Source organism: Eriocheir sinensis, chromosome 31 (genome assembly GCF_024679095.1).
Source record: "Eriocheir sinensis breed Jianghai 21 chromosome 31, ASM2467909v1, whole genome shotgun sequence".
In the NCBI taxonomy this organism is placed as follows: domain Eukaryota; kingdom Metazoa; phylum Arthropoda; class Malacostraca; order Decapoda; family Varunidae; genus Eriocheir; species Eriocheir sinensis.
In genome coordinates this window covers 2,660,519-2,685,518 of record NC_066539.1, presented here as the reverse complement: position 1 = coordinate 2,685,518, position 25,000 = coordinate 2,660,519, and the positions used below count along the sequence as shown (strand labels likewise).

Sequence of the window (25,000 nt, the reverse complement as noted above, 5' to 3'; positions counted from 1 at the left end):
AGGAAGGTGACAGTGACAGGTGAGTCGGGCGTGGGACGGAGCAAGGTGAGAGTGACAGGTGAGTCGGGCGTGGGACGGAGCAAGGTGACAGTGACAGGTGAGTCGGGCGTGGGACGGAGCAAGGTGACAGTGACAGGTGAGTCGGGCGTGGGACGGAGCAAGGTGACAGTGACAGGTGAGTCGGGCGTGGGACGGAGCAAGGTGAGAGTGACAGGTGAGTCAGGCGTGGGACGGAGCAAGGTGAGAGGTGAGTCGGGCGAGGGACGGAGCAAGGTGACAGTGACAGGTGAGTCAGGCGTGGGACGGAGCAAGGTGAGAGTGACAGGTGAGTCAGGCGTGGGACGGAGCAAGGTGAGAGTGACAGGTGAGTCGGGCGTGGGACGGAGCAAGGTGAGAGTGACAGGTGAGTCAGGCGTGGGACGGAGCAAGGTGAGAGTGACAGGTGAGTCGGGCGTGGGACGGAGCAAGGTGAGAGTGACAGGTGAGTCGGGCGTGGGACGGAGCAAGGTGAGAGTGACAGGTGAGTCGGGCGTGGGACGGAGCAAGGTGACAGTGACAGGTGAGTCGGGCGTGGGACGGAGCAAGGTGAGAGTGACAGGTGAGTCGGGCGTGGGACGGAGCAAGGTGACAGTGACAGGTGAGTCGGGCGTGGGACGGAGCAAGGTGAGAGTGACAGGTGAGTCGGGCGTGGGACGGAGCAAGGTGACAGTGACAGGTGAGTCGGGCGTGGGACGGAGCAAGGTGACAGTGACAGGTGAGTCGGGCGTGGGACGGAGCAAGAAGAGAGCAGCAGGGGCATGAGGCAACAGGGGAAGGGGAGGGGGTGTTAGAACAATGAGAGTGGGGTTGTCTAGGTCTGTATCTGCTCTCAAGCGGTTCAGTCCTTGGATTTAGTGGAAGTCAGTCAGCCAGGCGGGTTAGGGGTGGGGGTGGGGTGGGGGGGGGGAGGGAGCGGTGCGGGGCCTGGAGAGGTGGATGAGGGATGGCGGGCATGCACGAAACCAGTCATCGCTCCATAAAATCTTCTCTGTTATATTTATTGCTATTGTGATCATCTTTGTTGTTGTTGTTATTACTACTACTATTATTATTATTATTATTATTATTATTATTATTATTATTATTATTATTATTATTATTATTATTATTATTATTTTTGTTATTATTATTATTTAGCTTCTCTCATTCCACCTCCTCGTCCTCCTCCTTTTCCTCCTCTTCCTCCTACTGATTCTGAGCCTCACCATTGCCTTTACCATTAGCAGTAGCAGCAGCAGCGTTGTTATAGGCATCATTATATTTTATGCATATATACTCAGATTTTGATTAGTTTAAAAGCCGACATTAGAATGAAATAGTTATTAATATTTCGAGGAGTAATATTGATAGAGGGCAACACGCAGGGATTTTAATTAAGTGTCCATCGTTGCCTTAAAATTTAGGAAGCGATTTTTTTTTTCATTTAGTTCAGTTTGATGAGACGTGGACTTCCCGCGGTGACTAAAACTTGTGCGTGGCGGCTTGGGGGGAGGGAGGGGAGGAAAGAACATAAGAACATAAGAACATAGGAGTCTGCAAAAGGCCGGTAGGCCTGTACGAGGCAGCTCCCCTGAACCTAAGCTCCCGTGTAGCTCCCGTGTATCTAACCCCACCTAATATCGCTGTCCATGAATTTATCTAATCTATTTTTGAATGTGACAATTGTATTGGCACTCACCACATGACTGCTAAGCCTATTCCACTCATCCACCACCCTGTTTGTAAACCAATTTTTGCCAATGTCCCTGCTGAATCTGAATTTATCCAGTTTAAACCCATTACTTCGTGTCCTACCCGGTGAGGGTGAAGGGAGGGGGAGGGGTGGGTGGGGGGAGGGGGGCGGGAATTAGAGGCTCACTGCAACGTTTGTTATCTCTTCCGGGTCCTTTCCTACTTCCCCCCTCCCCCCTGTTTCTCTCTCTCTCTCTCTCTCTCTCTCTCTCTCTCTCTCTCTCTCTCTCTCTCTCTCTCTCTCTCTCTCTCTCTCTCTCTCTCTCTCTCTCTCTCTCTCCTGTCACTTGCAATATATACTTGAGAAAAATACAAGCTTATCAACATTTTTCTTTTAGCCTTTAACGGACAATTTCATTTTCCTCCAACATTTTTCTGTGTCGGCTTAATCCACATATTTATCATCTCTTTTTTTTAATTTGTGTGTCATAATTTTAAGAAACTATCAAAAAGAAATCCCTCTCTCTAAGATTCCACTCCTCCTCTCCTCCAAACTCAGCCATATGAAGGGAAAGACCAGGAAAAAATGGGGAAAAGAAAGGATATCAATAACGTGTAGGTTAGGTTAGGTTAGGTTAGGTTAGGTTAGGTTAGGTTCGCATTGTGTACTGTAGGTGAAGTCGAAAAGAAAGTTTAACTGAGATATAACATTTTTAGCAAAGATTGTGGGGTCTAGGTGATGTATGGTTGGGGTAGAACGTGGTGTGGGGTGGTTGTGGGGGTGAGGGGAAGTGGTACCGAGTTGGTGTGATGTGGTGTGGCGGTAGAAGGTGGAAGGTTAGAGTTGAAGGTGATGAGGGGTGCGGAAGGGCTTTTGTGGAGTGGTGTAGAGCGGGAGCGGATCTTGAGTCGTGTGGGGTGAGAGGTGGATTAGGGTCGCGTTGTGTGGAGTGGGAGGTGGTATGGGGGTAGTGGCATGAGGTGGAAGGGGATATGGGATGATGTGGGGTAGAGGGTGGTTTGATGTGGAGTCGTGTGGGGTGGAAGCCAGTGATATGGGGTGGAGTGGCGTGGGGTGCGAGGCGGTATGGGGCAGTTGGTGGCATAAGGTATTGTTGTATGGGGCGGTATGGAGTAGAGTGGTGTGGGGTGGTGAGGGGCATGGGGGTTGATTAGGTGGGGTGGTGAGGGGCATGGGGGTTGATTAGGTCCACGTGAGGTTGATGAGGAGGTGAAGGTGGCGTGGCGTGCTGTGGGTACTGATAGAGGGTGTTGCTTGGAGACGCTGTGATAAATACTAAAATATTCACAGCTAAAGAGTTAATTGACCTTCGAGTTTTTATATAAGATCACTCACACCATTCTCTCTCTCTCTCTCTCTCTCTCTCTCTCTCTCTCTCTCTCTCTCTCTCTCTTCTTCCACGGTCCCTTATCAGATATTTCCCCTTTTTCTGCTGCATCACCGTCTATGAGAGCTCGCATGACACTAACTCACGTCCCCGGCCACGCTTGCTGATCCCTTCACCTCATCGGCCGCTAGTGTGGGCGGGAGAACCTTAAGGCTGTATTCTTAATTAAACATATCGGCAACCAAGCGCACACATTCACAAGGCTTTCATAGAGTTTTGAACATTTCCCCGGGTAGTTTTTATTGCCCCGGTAGTAGTTTAACACTTCTTCTGTACCGTTAACCTTTAAAACACTCATAAGGGCCCGAATAATCTCCTTTTTGGCCTCTGGAAATAGGTGACGTGAGAGGTGGAAGCGTCTGAGAATACCGCCCGTCAGTACATGTGCCCCGTTCCAGTAAGTATTCAGTAAAAAATAGGCTTCTGTGAAATAATAAAAAAAATATGAGCAAAGGTACGAGAGTGAACTGGTCAAAATAACGATAATTTTCAATCTCTATAATTTGATAATAGTTGATTTTTACATTCCGCGGCATTTTTGATCACTACTACTTGTATTATTGTTTACGAATTTGCAAGCATAACGACTCTATCCTCCCCACCTGACCTTCAGAAGATAAACGCCTCTCACCAAGAGTTAACTCGCTGTAAATGAGGCCTTGACGGCAGTGATGGTTTATGTACGAGAGCAAGAACCATTATTTAAGCAGGACGTTAAGATGAAAGATTATTAATTCGGTGATCGTTTAGTACATTATACACGAAGACTCAGAGCGTTCGACGTGCGCGATGGAGTTCACGTCACCGCCGCTCCCTGTCTCTCTTTCTCTTTTTTTTTTTTTTTTTTTAAATCAAGGGTACAGTACGAAGAGGAAGTGGGTTAGTGGTGAAGGTGCAGGTGGGGAATAGGAAAGACAGTAGGAGTGTACAGTTGTATGGTGTAGGTTCGTTAGTTGTTCTGGTGTATTGTTGTGGCGGTTGCCCTGACGATGCTATTCCTACTGTCACTTGCTCCTAATGACCTCCCTCTCTCAGTACTTTCGCAGTCCCCTCAGTCAGGGCCCTCACCCGTGTACAGCCCCACCGCCTACTTCCCACCCGCCTCCCGCCCTTCCATCCGGCCCGCAAAGACAGATTAGCAAACCCCTTTGCTTCATCTACCCCTTCCAACACATACCCGCCCTTAGAGGAACTGCGATAATGCAGTGAAAAATCTCGAAATGTACGCCACTTGCTGCCGGGGATCGAACCAGTGTACATTTCGAGATATTTCATTGTTATTGCAATTTCTCTAATGTATATTAACACCATATGTGCCATCGGGGGTTGATTAAAAGCATTTCCAGCTACCACGGGTATGAGTGGGGTCGCCTTTACCTTCAAGCCCATAGTGGGGGCCGGGCTGTCAGATCTAGTGCCGCAGAAGAGGCCTCTGGCACGGTGACCTTTTAGTTCATCGGTGTATCAGTTGGCTTGCTGCCCTGACTTCTACCCACAAGGCCCGGGTTCGATCCCCGGCACTTAATGGAGTACATTTCGAGCTTCCCGCCCATACATCCTACCCGTCAGTTTACAGCAGTCCACCTGTATGGGCTCTGACCCATCCTCCCGCCCATCCACTTGCCATTATAATACACCTTAACATAACCGCCTCTCTCCCATCCAGCCCACCAGCCCCACCCCCTCACCCACCCGCCTACCGCATGCTGCACGTGCCCCGCCCACTCACCCACCCGCCTACCGCCTGCTTCACCGGCTCATCTCCGTCACCTTCGTATGAAAAGTGTAAACGATTAAAAGTTGCCGCCAACTCTGTCAGTTAACTAAAAAGAATCTCATTTCACGCAGTCTTTATATACTTGACAATAACTAACCTTACGTCTTACTGCTTGCACTAATGCACCGTCTATAGTTTACAAAATGTCGCGACCTGTATATATTATTTTATTCATGTAGTTTGGAAATGTCTTGTTCATTTTGTTAAGGAAGGTCAGTGGAACCTTTTGTCATCACCAACACTAACCCTTAAAACAAAGATATGAGAAATATTCCTTAAATATTGTTCCTAAGTTTGAAGGACACTGAGTACTGTTTGTATTCACGGAGTCGGCTGGAATATAATCGTGTTATTTTCTCGTTATTAAACCAGATGATTCTAGGGATTCGTATGTCAAACTTCCACAGAAATAGCCAAAAAACAATTATTATTTTTCTGTGTGTGTTTGTGTGTGTGTGTGTGTGTGTGTGTGTGTGTGTGTGTGTGTGTGTGTGTGTGTGTGTGTGTGTGTGTGTGTGTGTGTGTGTGTGAGTGTGTGTGTGTGTGTGTGTCAGCTCATGAAAGAATTCGAAGATAAACATGAGAGACAAACATTGACTGACTGACGCGTGGAAGGGGCCGCGGGGGTCAGGGATCTTTGTTGTGAGACATAGAGACGCATTTCACACCCTCAATGATAACAGTAAACTGAGTAAACCAGCCATAAAGTTAACCCTTCCTGCCCCGCCAGCCGCACGCCTCGCCGATCCATACCCGCTGGTGTGGCGCCCGTGACGTCAGCCCGAAAGTGTCGATCAGTGTTGGTGTTTATTGGAGTCTGAGCTGAGTCTCTGCGCAAACCTAACCTTAAACTGTAACAAATCGGGTTGAGTTACATTACAAACAGGTTCATAAATGGGATCCGTGACTATGTTAATAGACGTGTGTGTGTTTGACAGGTATGTTCTCGTAATACAACCCAGTATAACTATAACGGGGCTGGGTTGTGTTTGGAATAAACTAAAAAGACGATTTGAGTTGATGTTCAAAAGAGTATTGGCTGAGTTTCTCTCCACAAACCCGCCCTTAATAACACACTTGCGTCGGGTCAGAGTACATACGATGAAACAACAACGACTTCACATCCATTATTTTCAAGGGACCCAGGGACAATCAGTTTCTCAGCAACAGCCTTGGATTCCTTCGGTCGCATAACCACCTCCCCATTCATTCAATGAGTTCGATCTCTTCAATATTCAAACGCAACAGAGTGAGTTGTTTTCTTGGTAGTCACGTCGCCCAATAGCCGGGCGAACCAAGGCCGACCGAATAACCGACTGACACATTTATGCCTCAGTGCCCTCCACTACACTTTACTAAAATCACACCTCCTAGAGGAAATTTCAGAAATCGTCATTTGTAATAATAGACTTTATAAATAAAAGCTTTCTCCAAGTATTCATTCACACAATCGTCCTCAACTCATGCCAGACACACTGCAGGGAGCGGCGCTGACAACCTCGGTCACTTTGAACTACGTGAAAAGGTGACGGATGATGTGACAACTGACTCTGCAGACGCAAAATGAATGAACGGAGGAGTCTCCCTGTATGGTTATCTTTTAATAGTCACAAGTTTGTCACAATTCATGAACAATCAATAAAATTATGCGACTGGTTGAAAAAAAAACCCATACTGTGTTGTCAGCTCCGTTTCCAACAGGGTTATCTTGGCAAGGAATCAACACTCACAGTTCAGGACCCACTCGCTGGGCGGAGCCTCGGCGAAGTGTCTCATGAACTTTTTGGTACCCTTGGACACCCTCAGCTGCCCCTCGCTGTCGCTGTGTCTTGGCGACGCCGAGGGGGACATGGCCGGGGTGCTACGGCTCAGGCTCTTCAGGGCATGTCTGTGGAAGGAAAAGAAGAAGGACGTTGGTTAGTACGGTCAAATAAGGGATGAGGTCGGGTTCTGGAAACAAAACAGGAATGAAAACATAATTTGGAGAGACATATGCGTAAGCAAAGTAACACTGCAAATCTAACACTTAATCAGTTGGTCAGCCAATGAACACTCGCCGTATTTAGCTGTTCATATTCACCCTCACACAAACCTCATCATCACCAGCAGAGGGGCATTCACTTCCCGATATTAATTACTAGGAAGAAGGTGCACACTTTGGATATAAACTTACGAAACAACTGATCTTTTACGAGCCACTTTGACGTCCTCTTCGGAAGAGTTGCTGGAGCCGTTGGGGCGCGAGAGGACCATCATGGACCGTGCCTCTTTCATGCCCCCGTCACTCGTGAACACGTCCGTCTCTGTTTCTGTGGGTGCCGCCGCGGAGGACGGGAGGTCGGGCGTGAGGGTGCTGGAGACGGAGGAGCTGCCAGAGGACAAGGACTGCCTGTACCCTGAGATGGTGGAACTCACAGGCCGATACTTTTCATCAGAGTCTTTTTTCGCATCCTTTGTGGGCTGGACGTAGGAGTGCCTCTTCTGACGCTTTTCCTTGGAGCGCCCCGGGTCATTCGGGGAGCGTGAGCGGAGAATCTTCCGCCGAATTCCATCCATGGAGGCGACATCCCACACGGAGCGATATTTGTGCAAGCCCTTCGGTTGCTCTTCAACCTCACTGGATAAGCTGAGGTTCATCATGGACTTGCTTGCAGATGGATAGTCACGCGGCATTTTGGTGGCAGGTGTGTTGAGCGGGACAGGTGAAGCGACTGTGGTGATAGGGGCTACGCAGGTGCCGGTGGTGGTGATGGACGTAGTTGCGGTGACGGCGGTGGTGGTGGTGGTGGTGACGGTGGTGGTGAAGGTAGTTGTGGTGCTGGGGGTGTAGGACGCGTCCTCGTGTATTATAAGGCCACTGCGGGCTAATAAAAGTGCTTTTATTTTCGCTTTGAGTTTCATCTACACAGTCAGGAGTGACGCATACGGAAAGTGAGGCGTCTTCCGCCCCTCATGTCGACACTCCCCGCAGGAACGGTACTGTGACGCAAGCCAGGAGCACTTTTTTCCTAGATTTGGTAACACTTTTAATTTGTCTTTTCCTTGTTTTGCTTGTTAACCAGTGCCCTTTCCTGTGGGAAAAGCGTTCGCACATACGCAAAAACAATCTTTTCAAGCTTTATGACTCTTTAGGACCAACAGTCACAGGGCGGGACAGGCAAGGCTTCCCCTTCCTCAGGCCTTCTCGCGGGAAGGCCAGCGGAGGTTACCTCTTCCTCCTCTAGCAGAACTGACGTCACGAGGGGCGACGAGAGGCTGCTATAATCTGCCTGTTCTAAGCATGGATTGTAAAATTAATAACTAAAGGTAAACTATGAAGCCATCCATGTTCCGGGGGGGGGGGTTTACCAAGAGATGTTCGTGCAATGCGAGAGAATGTTAACACATTTAAGTCGGAAGTGAGTTCCCTTTTTTAATGTAACGGTAACGGGATCGTGCACACAATTAACCCTCAGTCTGTATTGCTGACTCAGACCTGAATGTCACTATTTTCCAGCACTGATTTCTCGTTGCTTGATCATTTCAGTTTGCTGAACATTATTTATCTCAAGCGTCCATCTTCTATTTCATTCCCACCATCCTTACTTTTTCTCTCTGGGATGTGTTGGGGTTACGGACTTTGTGAATTCTGGTATATGTGTACGTCACCGTCTCTACGTAATGCCCAGTGTTCAATAATAATAATAATAATAATAATAATAATAATAATAATAATAATAATAATAATAATAATAATAATAATAATAATAATAATAATAATAATAATAATAATAATAATGATAATAAGATAAATAGTAACCAAAATAATATAAAATCTCACACAACTCGAGCCGTTAGGTTTCCGGCAGCCGGCTGTCAAGGAGGATCAATGAAGTTGTGGAAAGCGTAAACGTTACTTGCAACTAAAAAACGTCAATGTATGTACATCGTCTAAAACCGACAATGTGCTAAGACGGCACCGACTGAACATCATGAGACGATACAAGTGACCCCGCTGGTAAGAAGCAACTCATATACACAGCCACTCCCCCCCCCTACACACACACACACACACACACACACACACACACACACCACGTGAGTTTGATGGATTTCCACGGCGTTTCTATTTCTTTCCGTTACGTTTTTTTTAACACTTTTCATGATGAACATTTGAGTTAATATACAGCACTAGAGTCTTCCTGTTTAGTTTCTTAAGTTTATTATGTCTTTACTTCGTGGAAAAAAAAAAATTCAATATTCATTCACTCCGAGGAAAAACACCGATTTCATTGACATTACTAATCATGAGGCAATGACAACACTGACGACGAGCACCTTTCCCATGCCTCGCGACGAACTTCTTTCCGTGTATAATCAGACAAACTTAAATCAGTCATTACCGGACACAGGGCAGGGAGGAGCACGACCCCCAGGGAGCACTCTCAGGCAGTCTCTGAGCAGCACGGTACACGTTTTCGTAGGGTGAGGCAGGAGGGAAAGAAAGGAAGGAGGAGGAGGGAAAGAGAAGAGGAGAAAAAGAAGGAAAAGGGAAGAGGGAGGAGGTTAACAAAAATGGAGGGAAGGAGCAAGTTCAAAAGGGAGGGAGGAAGGGAGAGCAGGGAGCCGTGCTACCTGCCTGCGCCACACATTGCTACAGACTACTGTCGCGCCCGCCCCGCCCAGCCTGCACGGCACCTCCTCTCCTGTCAGCTCCTGCGTGAAGCCTGGAGGTGTTATCCACCGCCGTGGCCTTCACTCTCCCGCCTCTCCCTGCCTCCACTACGACACCCACTGCTCCTGCCTCCGTGATAACGAAGATAGTGGAGGTGGTGTTTCTAGTGATGCCTATGCTAACTTCACCAGTAGGAACAACAGCTGAAATAGTAGCAGCAGCAGTATTATTATTATTATTATTATTATTATTATTATTATTATTATTATTATTATTATTATTATTATTATTATTAGTAGTAGTAGTAGTAGTAGTAATAGTAGTAGTAGTAGTAGTAGTAGTAGTAGTAGTAGTAGTAGTAGTAGTAGTAGTAGTAGTAGTAGTAGTAGTAGTAATAGTAGTAGTATTAATAGTAGTAGTAGTAGTAGTAGTAGTAGTAGTAGTAGTAGTAGTAGTAGTAGTAGTAGTAGTAGTAGTAGTAGTAGGAGGAGGAGGAGGAGGAGAAGTAATACGTATTAGAACAATTTCATAAAAGAGTAATTAAATAAAAATATGCATAAATAAGAGCTGCAGCAACAGCTTCATCATTATCATCATTCCCGCTGTCATCATTGCTTAATGACGGGCAGTAGGCGGTGATAAATGAGGTGATGGAGGAGGAGGTGTGACAGGCTTCAGGGGGATTGCACAACAGCCGCCTCCGTCGCCCTCCGATAGCGGTAATACAATGAGAGGATTATGTAACCGCCCGTGTTTATTGACAAAGCTCTGTGTTAGCATCATCTTGTATCGCTTCCGCTGTTAAGCTGTTCTGTGTCGCAAGGCGGGTCTTGTGAGTGATAAAGAAATCATGTAGTTATGATCTTTTGCATATCTCTAATACTGCCTATGCCCCCCCACCCCCCCTCCAATGATGAATACGACCGATGTTACTACCAGGTCAAGGTTATGCAAGTTACAAATAACTTATAGCAATCTAACGACACACGAACAACGGCCATTCATTTGCGAGGCCTGAGCTACGGACACTTCCTAATAAACAATGAACGCGTGTTGTTGCCAACATGGTAAGGCTCTTGTCAAGCCAGGTGAGGGGTCACACTCATCAGTTCCTGGAGTGGTGACAGCTCACTGCCGAGGCCACGCACTACCCTGACCACCCACACTACACTTGCTCATGCACTATGAACGGGTGCATGGTTATCTAAGAGAGCCAAACCAATAATCAAACCACAACGATGTAATGGGCCTGAGAGGTAGTTGTCTGGCGCCGCCAAAGTGAGGCTGGCAGTAAGGGGACTCGCCTTGCTGCCCCGGCTTGTTACATAATTAATGGTAATGATCGCAAAACTCCTCTTGGCTAGATGAGATCACACAGCATTGATCTTTTAGCAGCCGTGTCAATAACCAGGGATCAGTTATGGTCACGGGGCCACAAGGTTGTGCCCTTGTCACGGTTATGGCCACGGTGACTAGTTTTCTGTTGTCTAGGTCACTGCGTTGGGTTTCTTCCCTATCCGCCGTCGCCTTCATGCACCGCTACTCAGGATAGGAAAGGCTGCCTCCTCTCGAGCTGTGGCAGGAAAAACGTAAATTCTCGCCGCCGACTGAGAGGCCAATTTTATGTTTTGTATTAGTTTACGGATAAGGTATTCGTTCCAATACAAATCTGGCGTCATCGTAACAACTGCAAGGCGGTACCAGCTTCGAGGAACACAGTCACTACCCACTCCCGCCTCGGGAACGTCCTCCAGCATTACACGCACCACACACACAAGACACTCTTTTCTCGGGGCGGCCGCCACACTAACACTACACAAAGATGAACATTATTGGTGTACTCCATCCCGTCCCTCCCCCGCCCCCCACAGATATAACTCCCGCCCCCCATCACCGATAAGATAAGAGTATTGGGAAGGGTTATGGCAAGAACCAGCTTTTAGCAGCCAATTCGAAAAGATATTTATTGTGCTAACGAGTTTCATTATTTAGAGAGGGAGCGAGACCTTGCACGCACCATCCGCACAGGTTAAAAAAATAAAGCCTCCTATATACCTAGACCTGTCATTATCTTCTCCGAGGCTTATTTTAGCTGACTAGAGGCGTGATCGTGTAAGGTGGTCGGGTGAGGAATGGGTTGAGAGGTGGGGGAAGGGGATAATGTGATGGGTATGGAGGGTTGAGAGGGTGAGGTATTGGAGGTGGAGGATGAGGGTAGTAGTGGAAGGCGTTTTGGGTGATGGGAAGAGTATGAGTGACGTTGGGGTAAGGGGAGGAGGGTGAGAAGGATATTAAGAGAGGTATGGGGGTGGGGTTGGAGACTGAGGGTAAAGGCTGGAGGTTGTGGTATCAGTTGAGGGTTGAGGGAGGAGGTTGGGGTTGGATGTTCAGTATTTGGGAGTTAGGAGATGGGGTAGAAGTTGGGGTGTTGAGACTTGGGGTGAAAGTTGAGGTTTGGAGTTTGGGTGGAAGTTAGATGTTGAGGTTGGAGGTTGTGGGATCAGACGTTTGGGGTTTAAGTTGGGCGTATGAGGGTGGAAGTTTTTTTTTATATATTTCCTATAGCACCGGTAGGCTCTCATGAGCTGCCTGGTTGGCGGCCCCAGCCCGTTAGTGGCGTGGACGAATTTTATTTTAAGTGGCTACCGTGATATATGACGTGCTTGGTTCAAGCTGCCCCCGGTGCCCTTTTTGACCGAAGCGTGCAAGTGTTCTTCCGCCATTCAGCGATGAGTGAATATTGTCGTTTGTTTGCGATGAGACTTGCAACCAGGCCTTCGGGATCGCCACGCCCGTACGCTGACCCCTCGGCTGAGAGTTGGGGTGATGGAGCATGTGTGTGTGTGTGTGTGTGTGTGTGTGTGTGTGTGTGTGTGTGTGTGTGTGTGTGTGTGTGTGAGTAAGGGTCAGGTGGGGGCCCACCGCATGGCGGCGGCAGGTGCACAGCTTCCCTCCCAGGCGTCACGTGAGGTGCAGACGTCACTGCTGCCCACGCCGGCAAACAATAAGCCGCGCATGTACGTACACTGCAACGAATGACTCATAGGCAAGGTGACTGTGAGCTGTGATGAGCCACGATGTAATGTGACCTGCGGAGGGACATAATACAAAGATATTGCAATGACAATGTCTCTGACGTTGTAAAGCCCAGTACCTCTCCTCTCCTCCCTCTTGTGTGTGACAGTGAAACCGCAATCATTTATTGATAAATAGCGGACGATGAGGTGTGCGCGGGACCATAATCTAAGAAGTCTTAGACTATGCGTGGTATGACGACTTGTGCCTGGCCGCGATGTCTCTGATCCCTCAACATCCAGTACAGAAAATATACCACAACCACAACCACCCCCACTACCACCTACAACACTACAAAGGTCACTTCTGTTATGATTATTATTAAGACAGCATATGCTATGGCTGCGCGTGGCCTCGGTGCTCATCTCGATTGTATTGGCTCTCGAGCAACCTGTTTCTCGGGACACGGCGCTAGTGTGACATCCGAGTCACCACAGTTTACCTTTCCCAGGTTTCCCTGGGTACCCATCTATCGACCAGCCCAGAAGGATGACAAGCTGGGTGGACTGCTGTGCAGGCTAAAAACTGAGAGGAAGATTTTGAGAATCGCAAAATAATAATAGTCGTAAGACAAAAAGTCAGTGACAATAATCAATCAATCAATCAATCAAAAGGGGATACGCTGGGGGGCGCGTTACCTCGCTCACTCTGCGATGCCATCCTCTGGGAGTGAAAAATAAAAAAGGGGGCCCACTAAAGGTTGATGCACCCTCTGGCCTGTCAACCTTCAAGCGTGGCGCGCCGCCTTCACGTTACTGACTGTCTGCCATCTTCCCACACGGGAAGGAAAAATGCCCACCTGCTGTTCTCTCTATGGATGCTTCTCGTCTCAAAAAAAAAAATGCCATCGCGTTACATTCCAAAAGTTCCCGGGAAATATAGAAAAGAGGAGTTGGATTCAGGTGAGTGGGAGACATGGTCTTATCAATGCTGATAATACTCTGATATGCAGTCTGCATTTGAACACAGGTATTTTCACATAAATTTCACAATCGAACTTTTGAATATACCAGTGGAAAAAAATCAAGCAAGAATAAAAGAAGAATGTATTACAACACTTTCTGCTATCCAAGAAAGGTGTTACAAGAAACGTACTGGTTAAACTATATTGTGGTGATAAGAGTAGATATGCTACTTATCAAAGTACAAAGTAAATATATCTATCTATCTATCTATATATATATATATATATATATATATATATATATATATATATATATATATATATATATATATATATATATATATTTTTTTACAACAAAGGAGGCAGCTCAAGGGCACACACACAAAAAAAAAAAAAAAAAAAAGCCCGCTACTCGCTGCTCCTAAAGTAAAACAAAAGAGGTGGCCGAAAGGAAGATCAAATACAGGAGGAGAGGTGTCCTGATACCCTCCTCTTGAAAGAGTTCAAGTCGTAGGCAGGAGGAAATACAGATGAAGGAAGAGTGTTCCAGAGTTTACCAGCGTGAGGGAAGAAAGAGTGAAGATGCTGGTTAACTCTTGCATAAGGGGTTTGGACAGTATAGGGATGAGCATGAGTAGAAAGTCGAGTGCAGCGGGGCCGCGGGAGGGGGGGAGGCATGCAGTTAGCAAGTTCAGAAGAGCAGTCAGCGTGGAAATATCGATAGAAGATAGAAAGAGAGGCAACATTGCGGCGGAATTTAAGAGGTAGAAGACTATCAGTATGAGGAGGAGAGCTGATGAGACGAAGAGCCTTAGCCTCCACTCTGTCCAGAAGAGCTGTGTGAGTGGAGCCCCCCCACACATGAGATGCATACTCCATACGAGGGCGGACAAGGCCCCAGTATATGGACAGCAACTGTGCAGGGGAGAAGAACTGGCGGAGACGGTACAGAACGCCCAGCCTCGAGGAAGCTGATTTAGTAAGAGATGAGATATGAAGTTTCCAGTTGAGATTTTGAGTTAAGGATAGACCGAGGATGTTTAGTGTTGAGGAAGGTGATAGCTGGGTGTTGTCAAAGAATAGGGGATAGTTGTTTGGAAGATTGTGTCGAGTGGATAGGTGGAGAAACTGTGTTTTTGAGGCGTTGAAGGACACCAGGTTCTTCTTGCCCCAATCGGAAATAATAGTAAGGTCTGAGGCTAAGCGTTCTGCAGCCTCCAGCCTTGAGTCGTTAAGTTCCTGAGGGTGGGTCTTCTATTAAAAAGAAGTTGAGTAATGCAGAGTGGAATCATCGGCGTAGGAATGGATAGGACAGTTCGTTTTGGAAAGAAGATCATCAATGAACAACAGAAAAAGAGTGGGAGATAGGACAGAACCCTGTGGGACACCACTGTTAATAGATTTAGGGGAAGAACAGTGACCGTCTACCAAGGCAGAAATAGAACGGTCAGAAAGGAAACTGGAGATAAAGGTACAGAGAGAAGGATAGAAACCGTAGGAGGGTAGTTTAGAAAGCAAAGATTTGTGCCAGACCCTATCAAAAGCTTTTGATATGTCCAGCGCAATAGCAAAAGTTTCACCGAAACGGCTAAGAGAGGATGACCAAGAGTCAGTTAAGAAGGCTAGGAGATCACCAGTAGAACGCCCCTTGCGGAACCCATACTGGCGATCAGATAGAAGGTCAGAAATGGAAAGGTGCTTTTGAATCTTCCGGTTAAGGATTGATTCAAAAGCTTTAGATAGACAAGAAAGTAAAGCTATAGGACGGTAGTTTGAGGGATTGGAGCGGTCACCCTTCTTAGGCACAGGCTGTATGAAGGCATACTTCCAGCAAGAAGGAAAGGTAGATGTTGACAGGCAGAGGCGAAAGAGTTTTACCAGGCAGCGTGACAGCACGGAGGCACAGTTTTTAAGGACAATAGGAGGCACTCCATCAGGTCCATAAGCCTTCTGAGGATTGAGGCCAGAGAGGGCATAGAAAACATCATTTTGAAGAATCTTTATAACAGGCATAAAGGAGTCAGAGGGGATGAGTAGGAGGAATATGCCCAGAATCGTCCAGAGTGGAGTTTTTAGAAAAAGTTTGAGAGAAGAGTTCAGCCTTAGAGATAGATGAGACGGCAGTGTTGCCGTCAGGACTGAGGAGTGGAGGGAAAGATGAAGAAGTGAAGTTGGAGGAGATGTTTTTGGCTAGATGCCAGAAGTCACGGGAAGAGTTAGAGAAAGCAAGGTTTTGACATTTTCTATTAATGAAATAATTTTTGGTTAGTCGGAGAATAGATTTGGCACGATTTCGGGCAGAAATGTAAAGTTCATAATTAGCATTAGTTTGAAGGCTCTGGTACCTTTTGTGAGCTACCTCTCTATCATTGACAGCACGAGAACAAGCGTAATTAAACCAAGGCTTTTCAGCGTGAGGAGTAGATAAAGAACGAGGAATGTATGCCTCCATTCCAGAGACAATCACCTCTGTGATGCGCTGAGCACACGCAGAGGGGTCTCTATCCTGGAAGCAATAATCATTCCACAGGAAATCGGAAAAGTACATCCTCAGGTCGTCCCACCGAGCTGAAGCAAAATGCCAGAAGCATCGCCTCTTCGGTGGGTCCAGAGGGTGTACAGGAGCGATAGGACAGGATGCAGAAATAAGATTGTGATCGGAGGAGCCCAACGGAGAGAACAGTTTGACAGAATAAGCAGAAGGGTTTGAGGTAAGGAAGAGGTCTAGAATGTTGGGCCGATCTCCAAGACGGTCGGGAATACGTGTAGGGTGCTGGACCAACTGCTCTAGGTCGTTGAGGATAGCAAAGTTGTAGGCTTGTTCACCAGGATGGTCAGTGAAAGAGGATGAAAGCCAAAGCTGGTGGTGAACATTGAAATCTCCTAGGATGGAGATTTCAGCGAAGGGAGAGTGGGTCAAGATGTGCTCCACTGTAGTATTCAAATAGTCAAAGAATTTTACATAGTTGGTAGAGTTAGGTGAGAGATAAACAGCACAGATGTATTTAGTAATAGAATGACAATGAAGTCTTAGCCAGATGGTGGAAAATTCAGAAGATTCAAGGTTGTGGGCACGAGAGCAAGTGATGTCGTTGCGCACGTAGGCGCAACATCCAGCTTTGGATTGAAATTTAGGATAGAGATAGTAGGAGGGAACAGAGTAGAGATTGCTGTCAGTAGCCTCAGAAACCTGTGTTTCGGTAAGGAAGAGAAGGTGAGGTTTAGAGGAGGAGAGATGATGTTCCACAGAATGAAAATTAGAGCGAAGACCGCGAATGTTGCAGAAATTGAGAAGAAAGAGGTTCGAGGAGTTATCAAGACACCTCTCGGGTCGGCAGCCAGAAGAGGAGTCCTCCCTGGGGGAATTTGTGGTCCCCCCCCCCAGGCGGGGACTCAGAGGCTTGGTGAATGTGCGTCATTTTGAAATTTTAATTATGGGAAAAGGTGTATATGTTGTGTGAATGTAGTGTGGTGTGGATAAAGAGAGGATCTGTCTTTAGAGAGCATGCTGAACTACTCTCCGGTGTTGGTGAGACAATAGGGATATATATATATATATATATATATATATATATATATATATATATATACATATATATATATTTATATTTATATATATGAGCAGCGATTAGCGGTCCTATTTTATTCTCACACTTTTTATGCCCTTTAGCTCTCTCTCTCTCTCTCTCTCTCTCTCTCTCTCTCTCTCTCTCTCTCTCTCTCTCTCTCTCTCTCTATATATATATATACACACACACACACACACACACACACACATATACACATACATGTACGCTTGACGCCAACAACCTTGTGTGCGCTTGTTTATTTTCGCTTCAGGGGCCGGTGATTGGACGTCGTATGCTCTTTAGTCTATGCTATAGAACCAGTACACTAGGTATTGTCTATGGTATATACACCTTGTGCCGGAAGATTTTCTGGCGTGACCCGCCGTTGCTCTGCACTATGTACGCTACCCAGGTATGTGAAGTATTTCCAGATCTTAATGTTCTTGCCATACGCATCGACAAAGTGTGATGTTCCACTTAGTACGCCCACAAACACCTGTACTTTGGTCTTGGCCCGGGAGATCAGCATGTCTCAGTGGCTTCCACCTCCTCGTGCAGTGTACCTCGAGACCCATCACCACGACCTCCAGCGACTCGGCAAAATTTACTCTCATCGGTTAAAATAAGGCTGGCGAGCATGGATCTGTATCAGATACTAATCTAACTACGTAGGTCTCTATATAAAAGTGTATAAAACTTTATTAGAAAATAATGCATAAATCAATGAATCGATCACCCAGTAAATAAATAAATAAATAAATAAATAACAGATACCAAAAAAATGATGGAATGACAGCAAGATATCCAAGAGGCACTCGAGAAGTAAAGCTGCGGCTGGTGGCAGACAAGCAACTTAACACAGACAGCCTTCGTTGGCGCGGCACCGAACGTTTTCTATAAATTTTACTCGGAAAAGAAAATGCATGATTATGTAATCTATTGTAAGCAGTCTAAAGTATCAAATTATCCTGGGACCATTCCTTTCAGACATTAATGATTTTTATCAGATATATCAACATCAAAAGCCTGTTACGAAAACGACCGAAAAACGTACAAGGATGATTAACAAAACTAAGCTACGTTTTTTTAATTTTTTTATTCAGCAGAAAGTGTAGTTCGAGTGAGCAGTGCTGTGTTCTTTCCACCGACAATACCGATGACGGGCGACACACGCCGGGACATTACAAGATCACATGATCGAATCCAGGATCAAAGGACAGTCCTTTGATCCTGATCGAATCAAGGTTCCTTTCCTTAGTCAGGCTAAATCCGGATGGCTTTAGAATACAATTTTACGGGTTTTCCAAGCACACACACACACACACACACACACACACACACACACACACACACTGAAAGCATAACGTGTAGGTAATGGTGACTGGTAAACCGACTAGTAGTTCGAAAATATGGGAAAAGTCTCTCTCTCTCTCTCTCTCTCTCTCTCTCTCTCTCTCTCTCTCTCTCTCTCTCTCTCTCTCTCTCTCTTAAAACATTTGTGGAGTACTTTAGATAAGCAAAACTGTGTGTGTGTGTGCGTGTGTGTGTGTGTGTGTGTGAACCTTATGTCACCAATAGAAGGAATCTGTCTCCCTAGAAACGTCCATCAGTGAGGCAATACTCTTCTTTAGGAATCAGTTGTCGTAACAGAGATTACTGGTGATAAGGCGTGAGTCTCATTGGTCTTCCTATAGGCTACCTTTGAGCCGCACGTGTTTATTCAAGAAAACGACTATCTGATAAGGTCCCCTTGCAGCACGCGACTCTGTGTGTGTGTGTGTGTGTGTGTGTGTGTGTGTGTGTGTGTGTGTAATTCACCTCTTGGTCTGCTGCGGGTCTCTCTGGAGACAGCCAGCCGTTCCCCTACGGAAGAGCACAGAGCTCGTAGCACCGATCGTTGGGTAGGACTGAGACCACTCACACTCACTGTATGTGTGTGTGTGTGTGTGTGTGTGTGTGTGTGTGTGTGTGTGTGTGTGTGTGTGTAGTAAAAATAATTACAAGCAAAGGCTACGGTTGAGTAAACGAAAGTACGTCAGGCTTTTAGTCGTTCCCCAAAATTATAAAAAAAATATATGAAACAAGGCGGTAAAGGTCCCGGAAATTACTCGTTTTCGTCTCCCCCACCCAAAACCCCCGCATTCCCACAGGTCCCCAAGCTTGTTGGGGGTAAAGGGTAGGTGGCATTTGTCCGCCACTTTTTAGTAATGTATTATGTGATACAAAGGGTTTTGTGAAGGTTTGGAAGTAAACAGACCAAAATTAAGGCGCCGGAGTTATACTGGACCGATACCAACAAGGCAAATGGCTATGCAAATAATACTTAATAGGTTAAAAAAGTAAACATGAAGTAAATGCATTTTAACTTATTCTAGATCTGCTGCAGGATGGCAGGAATCAGAAGCAAAAGAACATGAAATTGGTAAACCAGCACACACACACATACACACACGAGAGCAAAGAAGAATAGTGTGTGCAAACAGTGACCAGCCGGGCCTCGGTTTGTGCTCTTCCTCAGACGACCCCAGCCCTCGGAGGGAGCACCGCCGCTACCAGCGTCGGGTTGTCGCTCCAGATGAAGGAGACAAGTTAGGTGCCCCTTGTATGTGTATCGGACAGTGACGTCTTATACACCAGCAGATAGAGCGTTCAGCACATGTGTTGCCTCATGAGTCCCTCCGTCACAAGGAGTAAAGGAAACCACAAGGAGGCAATCTACCTACTCAAGCCAGCTCCTGAAAACTAGTAATTATCACTCCTTATTTCCTCATCCCGTCACCCCCAAACATAGAAGTTTATAAAAACTTACCGTTTTTTTAGCACCCATTTTTCCATATCGCTGTCACTGGGGTCGTCACTAACATCATAAATCTTAAGGAAAGAGTTTTGTCTGCTGCTTAATTTTGTCTCGGCCTCTGGTGTTTGAGTCACTTCTCCCTCTGCGACTCCCTCAGACACATCAGTATCTTGTTCAGCAGTGCACGGTTCAGTGCTGCCCTGCGGCTGTGCTGGAGGCTCTGGAGTTGTGGCATCTCGCTGGGGACTCGCTGTGTCGCTCTCTCCCTGCGACGGACTGACGATCAGCAGGCACCCCCGTGGGCTGTCCTGCGGCGGCTTCCCTGTGTCGCTGCGCATGGTGGCGGGGCAGCTGCTGCATCGCTTTGCCGCCTCATTTCCCCGTACTCTCGGACTAAGGGACGCACCTCTCGGCGCCGACATGACTCGGAGCATTTCTCTCTTCACCTCACACTGAGTGGCCATGTTTGGTTCCATAATATTAGTGAACAGCGTCAGAACAGAACTATCAAGGTCTGCCAAAAAGTTACTGCCTCACCTCCGTGCTTGAACAAGTTACGTGCGTGGACGACCTACTTCACACCACTTCGGAGCACAGTTAGTGCGTCAAACACTAAACCAAGGCTGGACACTTTTCAACAAGACTGAACACAACTGCCCGCCGTTGCGCACATTATCTTTGTCCGCCAATAGCAACCAAGTTCTCGTCACTCACTGCGTTAAGGTGTTAAATCTGGAAGATGGAAGCTGACCTTTGCACGACACTTTTCATCTACTAGTTCCGGGTCTCAACAGAATGGACGACACGCACCCGCATCACTGTGCCCTCCACTGTGGTGTGACAAAGCTGGAGGCAGCTCAGGAAGCCTCGAGCCTGTGGCGGGGGGGACAGAGGCAGGATGATCCCCTCCTTTCCTTCCCTCCCTTTCCTACCCCCACACACAGGTGAGTGGGAATCCCTTATCTTATCAGTTTCATGGGGAAATGTCTCACGGTCTCCTTAGTGAGGGTCGCCTGCTTGCTCTTACACTCACGACCAATTAACCATCACACACAACAACAACAACCACTACTATAACAAGTACCACCATCACCACTACTCCTACCCTCAGTATTATCACTCACCGTTATCACCGACCCGTGTGTTGTGTGTGAAAGCTCCAGCAATACCCAAGGTTCGATTGTAATGAGGTCTAATCGAGAAGGTACTTGTTGATAATGATGAGTCCAAATGATCATCTTAACAAGTACTTCATAGACGTTTTGAGAGAGAGAGAGAGAGAGAGAGAGAGAGAGAGAGAATGTTGCCAGCTATTAATATTTATTTCCAAGGAAGGGAAGGGGGGGCGGTGTTGTGAAATTGTTGTAATAAAAGTACAAGGTCAGGAAACGTAGCGCAACATGGGTGGGTGGGTGGGGGGGGGGGGGGGACGAAGGACGGGCAGGGGGTTCTTGGCTGGGAAGTAGTGGGGAGGGGGAGGGAGGGAAGGGGCAAGCACAGCAGTGTTCAAGGGGGAGGGGGTAAAGGGGGTCAGCGGAGCAGGGAAAACCTCGGGAAACGGAAACTAAGCTTAGACAGTAGAAAATAATATAATAATGGGAAAATAAAACATTAAGCAAACTGTACACCGTAAACGTTGACTTCTTGTGTGTGTGTGTGTGTGTGTGTGTGTGTGTGTGTGTGTGTGTGTGTGTGTGTGTGTGTTTAGGCCTCAAGGCAACACAACACAAACACAGGTGGCAGGTGTTCCCTCCTCGTCCCTGGTGACTCCCTTGTCGCTAGGCTTCACCGTCTCGTTGATTAGATACATTATCCGTAATGTATGCCTAAATGTGTACTCTCTCTCTCTCTCTCTCTCTCTCTCTCTCTCTCTCTCTCTTGGTATCTCACTTACGTAACTAGCGCTGACCGTTCTCTCTTACGGGTGCTCGCGCGTGTATTCGTTTTCTATCGCTGTGCAGGGAAGACTTTTCTAACGGAGCTGGTGAAAACTGAGGCACACGCATGGAGGCTTTTTACCATTTTTTTTTACAATAGACGAAATATATTTATGCTCTGAGGAACATTATTTACTTGTAGTTTTATTTCCGTTTGAGAAATCAACGCTTCGTGTATCCCTTGAGCTCAGTCTCCACATTTCAAGTCCATCCTGGCCTGAGGGACGTCAATGATGTAACTTCCGATGCTGTTCCTGCACCCGCCGTGAACACGTAAAAATGACGAGGATTTATGAGAATAACTCTTGAAACGTATTGCCACACCACATCCACACTTTCCACATTACTAAACAACATTATTAGGTACTACCACAACAGTAAGAACAACTACTACTACTACTACTACTACTACTACTACTACTACTACTACTACTACTACTATACTACTACAACTACTACTACTACTATTACTACTACTACTACTACTCCTACTACTATTAATAATAATATCAATAATAATGACGATATTAATAATACCTAAACGGCCTCCCCCAAACCCACCCAGCTCACTTACCTGGCCTAATGAGGAGCGCCACCCCTGGAGGGACTCACCTGTTGTTTTTGGAGAAAGAGGTGGTTTTCAGCTTCATTGGTCTGAAGTTGGGTGACGTGGTCAGCGCTGGAGACACACCCGGGGCGATGAAAGTGTCATGCCGGGGCAGGGGGCGGGGCACTATTCGCTGCTCCGCCTGTGGCGTGCTGGGGGCAGACTTGGCCGCCCCGGGCCTGGAAGGAAGAGAGAGGGGAGGGTTAGGATAATGCTGATATTGATGATAGTGATAATAATAATAATAAAAAAAATAATAATAATAGTAATGAAAATAATCAAAACAACAACAACAACAATAATAATAATAATAATAATAATAATAATAATAATAATAATAATAATAATAATAATAATAATAATAATAATAATAATAATAATAATAATAATAATGAGAAGAAGTGGAAGAAGATGAAATATGAAAGTAAAGATAAATTAAAAGAGGAAAAAGAAGAGGAAGAAGAAGAAGAAGAAGAAGAAGAAGAAGAAGAAGGAGAAGAAGAAGAAGAAAAAAAAGGGAGAAACAAAAAGAAAAGAAAAAAAGAAATTTGAAAAAGAAAACCAAGAAAAAAAAAAGAAAAAAAGAATAAGGCACCATGGCAGCATTTATCCAGCACTCAAGCAAAGAAGACCAGTGGCAGTAAGCTATGAATATATAAAGAGACCACATGTCCCCACTTATGCAGGAGTATCATGGCCAAACGCAGACTGGTTGCCGGGGAAAACAAAGCGATGGGAAGTGAACCGATTCATAAGTAAATACAAGGATGGATAGTTAAACCTCACCCCTTTGTTTTCGTTTTCTCTCTCTTACATATATTTATAATGGGTGGAAGGCTTTGTGTAGGCCATATGTCTGTTGGTAAGGAAGAAAAGAGAAAGAAGGCAAAGAAAACTCTCTCTCTCTCTCTCTCTCTCTCTCTCTCTCTCTCTCTCTCTCTCTCTCTCTCTCTCTCTCTCTCTCTCTCTCTCTCTCTCTCTGTGTGTGTGTGTGTGTGTGTGTGTGTGTGTGTGTGTGTGTGTGTGTGTGTGTGTGTGTGTGTGTGTGTGTGTGTTTGTAGGTCATGAAGGGAAGGTCAAGGCCGCTTCCCACTCACCCACTCTTCGTGACCTGCACCATTTTTCTCTAGGGAGGCAGCAGGGAGGGGGCGAAGAGGGGGGCGGGGGAGACGAGACATTTCGCTGCCTCACCTTCATCCTCATCATCATTACCATCACCATCATCATCATTATCATTTTCACTCTACTTTTAGATTTATAAGACTTCCATTCTCTTAAACATTCATCTTTTTTTTGGGGGGGGAGGGAGGGAGGGGGGCGTTGTTTTCCCACTATAGCTTCGATTTCCTTGTCTCTCCCTCCCCCCCTTTAATTTTTCTCCCTACACCTTTTTTTTTAACCAAGGGTATAATAGGAAGAGGTAGTGGGTTAGCGATGAAGGTAAAGGTGGGGGAGTAGGAAAGTGTTGATTTGCTTGTCTCTTCCCCGCCAACCCCCCTCCTCCTCCTTTACCCTTCCTCTAGTCCCCGTGTTTACCTGTCCTCAGCTTGACAACCTTCCCGGGGGATGGTCAATAACACGTTCCCTTTGCGAGTGTACGTATACCTTTACCTGTCCCCCCCTTCTACCTGTCCTTCCCTAGATCTCCCCTGCTTCCTACACCTCAATCCGTCTCCTTCCTCACATAACCTCCTCCACTTGTTCTTCCTCTTCTCCTCCCCTCTCTCTCCTACCTTCCTTCCTTCGTTCTTCCTTATCAAACCCTCCTCCACCTGTTCTTCCTCTTCTCCTCCCCTCTCTCTCTCTCTCCTACCTTCCTTCCTTCTTCCATATCAAACCCTCATCCACCTGTTCTTCCTCTTCTCCTCCTCCCCTCTCTCTCTCATACCTTCCTTCCTTCCTTCTTCCTTATCAAACCCTCCTCCACCTGTTCTTCCTCTTCTCCTCCCCTCTCTCTCTCCTACCTTCCTTCCTTCCTTCTTCCTTATCAAACCCTCCTCCACCCGTTCTTCCTCTCTCTCTCTCTCCTATCTTCCTTCCTTCTTTCTTCCTTATCAAACCCTCCTCCATCTGTTCTTCCTCTTCTCCTCCCCTCTGTCTCCTACATTCCTTCCTTCCTTCTTCCATATCAAACCTCCTCCACCTGTTCTTCCTCTTCTCCTCCCCTCTCTCTCTCTCCTATCTTCCTTCCTTCCTTCTTCCTTATCAAACCCTCCTCCACCTGTTCTTCCTCTTCTCCTCCTCCCCTCTCTCTCTCCTACCTTCCTTCCTTCCTTCTTCCTTATCAAACCCTCCTCCACCTGTTCTTCCTCTTCTCCTCCTCCCCTCTCTCTCTCCTATCTTCCTTCCTTCCTTCTTCCTTATCAAACCCTCATCTACTTGTCCCTCCCCCATTTCTCTTTCCCTAGCTCTTTCCTTCTTCCTTCCTTCTCCTCCTTCCTAACCAAACCTTTCTCCTCCTCCCCCCTCGCTCTCCCTTCCTCCTGAATCAATAAGCCTCCCTATTTTTCTTCTTAGAGGACAGTGAGGAGAGCAAAATGGAGAGAGAGAGAGAGAGAGAG

General features: G+C 46.5%; 1 protein-coding gene across 3 annotated transcripts in view; it reads right to left on the bottom strand.

The window, feature by feature from the left end:
* The window catches only part of LOC127005792 (uncharacterized), a 45,062-nt gene extending 24,307 nt beyond the window's left edge, over nucleotides 1-20,755 (bottom strand). The window contains exons 1-3 of one of the 3 annotated variants that reach the window (XM_050874904.1): nucleotides 11,317-11,375; nucleotides 7,070-8,170; nucleotides 6,627-6,784 (exon numbers count right to left, since the gene is read on the bottom strand). In XM_050874904.1, the coding sequence (XP_050730861.1) occupies nucleotides 6,627-6,784; nucleotides 7,070-7,797 (886 nt within the window). In that variant the 5' untranslated portion in view covers nucleotides 7,798-8,170; nucleotides 11,317-11,375. Of the gene's footprint in view, nucleotides 1-6,626; nucleotides 6,785-7,069; nucleotides 8,171-9,278; nucleotides 9,638-11,316; nucleotides 11,376-19,907 lie in introns of those variants that run through there. The other 2 variants (XM_050874905.1, XM_050874906.1) reach the window with 2 other exon arrangements.
* Between the last annotated feature and the right edge of the window lie 4,245 nt (nucleotides 20,756-25,000).